This window comes from Antrostomus carolinensis, unplaced genomic scaffold (assembly GCF_000700745.2).
Source record: "Antrostomus carolinensis isolate BGI_N321 unplaced genomic scaffold, ASM70074v2 scaffold29846, whole genome shotgun sequence".
NCBI lineage: Eukaryota > Metazoa > Chordata > Aves > Caprimulgiformes > Caprimulgidae > Antrostomus > Antrostomus carolinensis.
Window position 1 is genome coordinate 1 of NW_010322988.1, and position 5,333 is coordinate 5,333.

Genomic DNA, 5,333 nt, shown 5'->3' on the forward strand with positions numbered 1-5,333 from the left:
GGGAGCTCAGCCAGTGGGTCAGCACGAGCCAGCCCTTGGCGAGGGAATGGAGCAGCCTCTCTGGGGGCTTCTCCCCAACCCCCAGGTGCTCATCACACCTCAGCTCTTGCCATCTGTGACGCGTTACCTCACGGGGCTGAGCTGCACTTACTCTCCGGGACCCGCACCTCCCAGGGAAATGGGATAGTGGGGCTGTTGTCATTGATGTCCATCACCACGACGGTCAGCGTGGCAGAGCCCACGAGAGGCGGAGTCCCTCTGTCCATTGCTGTTACCACCAAACTGTGGGTAAGCACAAGGGCACAGCAGAAGGTTCACAGACGTGTGGCCATATATGTGGGAGCAATGCATGCACACACAGCATCTGGAGATGTCGGGGGGTACTGCACGTGTGCACAGGGTTGGAGGGTGCACATGTGGTAGTGGAACTGTGCAGAGCATCTGGAATGTCTGGGACAATGGAGATGAGCATCTGGAGTGCAGGTGTGGGGCAGTGGGTGTGTGTACATGGAGTGCAGTGGGGCAGGGCAGCAGATGGAGGCACATTCGAGGTGTGTGTTTGGAGGGCAGCGGGTTTGCACCCAGCACCTGGAACACAGGAGCAGGCAGTGACTGTGGGCACGAGCGTTTGGAGCGTGTGGTGGGCAGTGGACTCGTGCACAGCCCTGGCAGGGCACGTGGAACACAGGAGGCATGCGTGGTGGAGGCACCCACAGCACTCTGAGTCTGTGCAAGGGGCAGGAGTCGGGAATGCGCGCAGGAGCTGCTGCAGGCAGAGTGTGTTGTGGGGTGCAGGTAGACAGGAGTTTGGAGCAGGTCTGGGTGCTGGGGAATGCATGGAGCTCTTTGTGCAAGGGTGATGGGTACGTGAAGGGAATGAACATCCCCACGCCTGGGATGAGGGGAGAGGGACGTGGCCACTGCAGCAGGCATGCCGGGGAGAGAACATAGCCTGAGCGGGGTGGCAGAGCTTCCTCCTTGCATCTGAACCACGCGTGTGTAAAAGGGCAGGGGAAGTTTTAAATTCACTGTGTGCAGTGTTTGCCGTTATCTTATACACGTGTGGCTGGACTGGCTGGCTGAGGTCTGGAGGGAGGGGCCCAGAGGACCCGGGCTGCATGCAGGGTGACTTGCAAGAGGCTTCAGGGTGTGCGTGGCAGGGCAGGAGGGGGCAATGCAGGGGAGGGGGAAGCGACTGAGAATATTGTGGTCTGGATTGAGCAGGCAGGAAAGGGAATGGGTGCAGCCACTGAAAAGAGTCCACTGCCCCCTCACAATCTTCTGAGTTTTGCAGAGACCAGGCTGAAGACAGCACTGGCTCCTCTCGTGGCCAGTCTGTCGTGCCTTCAGTACCATTTGCTCCTCTTGTTAACACAAAGCCCAAGTTCCTGCTGTTCAGCAAAAACACTTTACAGACAGGGCTGAGACAGCTTTGGGTGGCACCCAGGAGCAGAGTGTCCTCCATAGCCTTGGGGATGCTGCTCCACAGCTGTGCCCCCCTCCTATCTGTGGCACAAGCCAGTCTGTGTATGGGCTGAAAAAGCCAGTCTGTGTCCTCTCACCGGGTCTGTGACCAGATCTCCCTGTCCAGGATGGCTGCAGTAGTGATAGTGCCAGTCTGAGGGTCGATGTGGTACAACCCTGCCATGGGCAGGGACTGGTTGATGGCGTAAGTCACCTGCCCATTCGCTCCCTGATCCAGATCATCTGCCAGGACCTGCAAAGCCACATGAGAGGTTCAGCGGTGCAGCTGTGGAGCCCTGCAAACCACAGCCCTCCAAGGCCAGACCTACCCATGGTAGGCCAGCCCCAGGCCCATGGCACAGCCCCCTACCCCCTCACCTGGCAGAAGCGCAGGCCAGGGGCCCAGATGTCCCTGTTTGTGCCCCCAGTGATACCTGGATGACTGGCGAGTCGTAGCTCTGTGACTCCCAGATGAAGGCCACGTAGTTCTGCAGCTGGAAGCGTGGCAAGTTGTCATTCACATCTTGCAGGTTCAGGTTTATGGCCATAAAGCTGAAGGAAGCTGCTGTCTCTGCCTGGACCACAAGGCGCAGCCGGGGACTGGTCTCGAAATCCAGGCTGCTGGAGTCCTGAACTGAGATGGCACCTGGGAGCAGGGACACAGCAGGGTGGGGTGGGTGAAGAGGGGGTGGGTGATGCACCAGCACCTTCATCCTTCATCTTCTCTTTTGTTCCCTTGCTTATCCCTATGCTCATCCATCCATTCTCAAATAGACAGAACAAAACCACTGAGCTCTTCTGAGCCCTCTCCAAGCTGGCAGCCTTCTCACCAGTCCTAGTGAGATGCTCTGGGTGATAAATCCTGCACCCTGCTCAGGACAGACAGCTTCCATTCAAGCAGGCAGTAGTCCTCCCTCTGTGGAGACACCATCTGAGGTACAGCCAGTTTAAAAAAGAACTGTTCCACATCAAGCCCCACACTGCCTCACAAGCTCATCAAGCTCCAAGCCAAAGTCACCGAACTGCAGCTATGAGTAGGTCAAATCCTTACAAAGACACTGTAGGAGCTGCCAGAAGTTCTGCTGCTAGGGGCCTGAGGACAGACATCCATCCTTATCCTCTTGAGCCTCTGTGCACCTGGGTTTTTGTAATGACAAGGCATTGCTGTCCCACCCAAGAAGGTGGAGGGCATCCAAAAAGATATACTGAACTGCCTGGCAGCATTCCTACAGGTGTGCAGTCAGATGTAATGAGGAGGAACTGTGCTTGGCCCAGAGAAAATACCAGGAAAGCAGTCAGCAGCAGTCTGCTTTCTGAAGGCTTGTTCCTGCCTGGGACAGGAGCAGCAGAGCCACAGTACGAGGCTGAGGATGACACTGTCCTGCTCTGGCCTTGTCCACAGCCGGCACTTCAGTGTGCTCTGCAATGCAACACTCCCACACAGCTCCTGTGGACATCACCTCTGGTCTTCCCTGCAGAGGAGATAAGCCTGGGGATGGCTGAGTACAGCCATGGACTGGTGCCCACGCACCGGCCCATTGTCACAGCACAGCTGAAGGACAGGGGACCAGCGTCTGGCACAGGGCAGGAGAACAGCACTGTGCCAGCTCCCTCACTGGGGTGCTCCAGCACCCTGTATCCCAGCTGCAGCACACAGCCCCTTGCCCTGGGAGAACACAGGGCAGCATCTCACCGACAGACAAACAGGGCTCAAGGAGGGACATGTTTTAAGGGAAAAATCCTGTATTCTGGGCACTTTGCCCACGGGAAATGTTTCCTCATTGAGATGAAGTGGTATTGCCACAGCAACCGAGGTGCAACCAAGGTGCAGCCAGGACACACTAGTGCCTTCCCTTCTCCAGGCTGGACACCCCCAACTCTCTCAGCCTTTCTTCACAGGAGAGGTGTCAGTCCCTCTGATCATTTCTGTGGCCTCCTCTGGACCCGTTCCAACAGGTCAGTGTCTTTCCTGTGCTGAGGACCCCAGAGCTGGAGGCAGCACTGCAGGTGGGGTCTCAGGAGAGCAGAGCAGAGGGGCAGAATCCCCTCCCTCCACCTGCTGCCCACGCTGCTCTGGGTGCAGCCCAGGACACGGTTATTGGCCTCTGTGCTGCCAGCGCACGTTGCCGCCTCATGTGGAGCTTCTCGTCCCCCAGCACCCCAAGTCCTTCTCCTCAGGGCTGCTCTCCATCCATTCTCCACCCAGCCTGTGTTGATACTAGGGCTTGTGATATCCCAGTCTCTTCCAAACTACAGGGCAAGCACCAACCTCACAGCCAGGCACCCCTCACCCTGCCCTGAGCCAGGCTTTCCCTGATCCCAAGGGATGTGTGGCCCTTCCAAGGCCCTCAGAAGCCGGTGGTGCAAACAATGTCAGCTCACCCAGTGTCACTGGGCAGCACCCTGCAACCTGCCCCACTGCTCTGCCAGGGTCATCAGACACGCACAATCACCACTGATATGTTCAGCACCTGCTGACTGTTCCCTCAGAACACCCACTGGACAGTCAGTGGTTCCCCATTATTGTCACCTCTGGAACTGCACAGAAACTGCTGTGAATCCGCAGCAGCCACAGCAGCTTCGTGCACACCAGAGAGGAAAGTGCAGCAGTCCAGGTGCTTGGCTCCGAGGTCCCAACAGAGGATGTGTCATTTGGCTGAACTTGCCACCTAAGGCAGGGACTGCACCCAGACTGCATCTGGTCCTGGCCTCTGCTAATTCCTGAACTGGGCCTGGGAGGTTTTTTGGGAAAGGTCCAGTTAGGAGGGACCAAAATTGTGCTGAGAGCTGTGCTAACAGGCTCTGGACAGTGACAGGTCAGTGTCTGTGTCCAAATACCAACACTATTTACTGGTACAGAGGGGTGGGCTGTGTTCCTGTGCCTTCGGGGGGCTCTGAGCCCTCTGACAGCTGAGCAGAGCACAGGTGGCCTCCCACCAGCTGCTTCCCCAGGTGGTTCTGGTGCTGTACCTGAGCTGGGCTGGATGAGGAAAGCGTTCTTCTCGTTGCCACTGACGATGCTGTAGGTGATGCGCCCAGAAGAGCCCCCCGTGTGCATGGCTTGGATGCTCACAACCGCAGTGCCTGGAAGAGAGTGAAACTGTGTGAGGAGGCAGGAGAGCCTCAGGGCAGGTGGCAGAGAGGGTCAGGATGGTGTGGTGGCAACACATGCTGTCCCACAGGAACGTGGCTCTGCCTGAGGACACTGCTGCCAGGGGAAGTGTGATCTAACAGTAACTTTGGGCTGGGAGCCAGGACTTGTGGGGCCCGTCCATGGCTCCTCTACAGTCTCACTGTGACCCCTGGAGACCTTCCAGGAGCAACTGGGCACCTGTGACTGCCTACAGTGATCTGAGCACCCTGAGGCAAACCCACAGGGATTACCACAGAATCACAGTCACAGAATGGTGGGGTTGGCAGGGACCTCTGGAGACCATCCAGTCCAACCCCCCTGCCAAAGCAGGTTCCCTACAGCAGGTTGCACAGGGTGACATCCAAGATGGAGCCTCCACAACCTCCCGGGGCAGCCTGTTCCACGCTGAACGGTCTGGGCACCAGTCAGACCTGCAGTCCCTTGGCTCTACCCAAAGCACAATGGGTCTTCCCAAGACCCTGCAGTGCTCCCTGACATGAGCTTCCCACAGCGCTGCCAGCCCAGCACCCACCTCCCCTCCTGTCCTGTCCCATTTCATCCCAGCATTTGCTGGTCACTCTGCCCAGCTGGTACCTGGGGCAGCGTTTTCTGGCAGGGCCACATCACTGGTGCTGCGGGGAAAGCGCAGCCCACGGTAGGGCTCCTCCTGCAAGTGGATGACCACCACACCGGTAGAGGAGAGCGCCGGCTGCCCCAGGTCTGTGGCCAGGATGAA

The 5,333-nt window shown here is 57.9% G+C and overlaps 1 protein-coding gene across 1 annotated transcript in view; it reads right to left on the reverse strand.

The window, feature by feature from the left end:
• Positions 1-151: 151 nt before the first annotated feature.
• DCHS1 (dachsous cadherin-related 1) overlaps positions 152-5,333 on the reverse strand; it is a gene marked incomplete at its 3' end in the record, with an annotated part of 21,283 nt that continues 16,101 nt past the window's right edge. Inside the window, 5 exon segments of the mRNA XM_029085573.1 lie at positions 152-282; positions 1,563-1,717; positions 1,899-2,110; positions 4,435-4,548; positions 5,192-5,333. The exon segment at positions 5,192-5,333 is cut by the window's right edge and continues 388 nt beyond it. Of these exon segments, the coding sequence (XP_028941406.1) occupies positions 152-282; positions 1,563-1,717; positions 1,899-2,110; positions 4,435-4,548; positions 5,192-5,333 (754 nt within the window).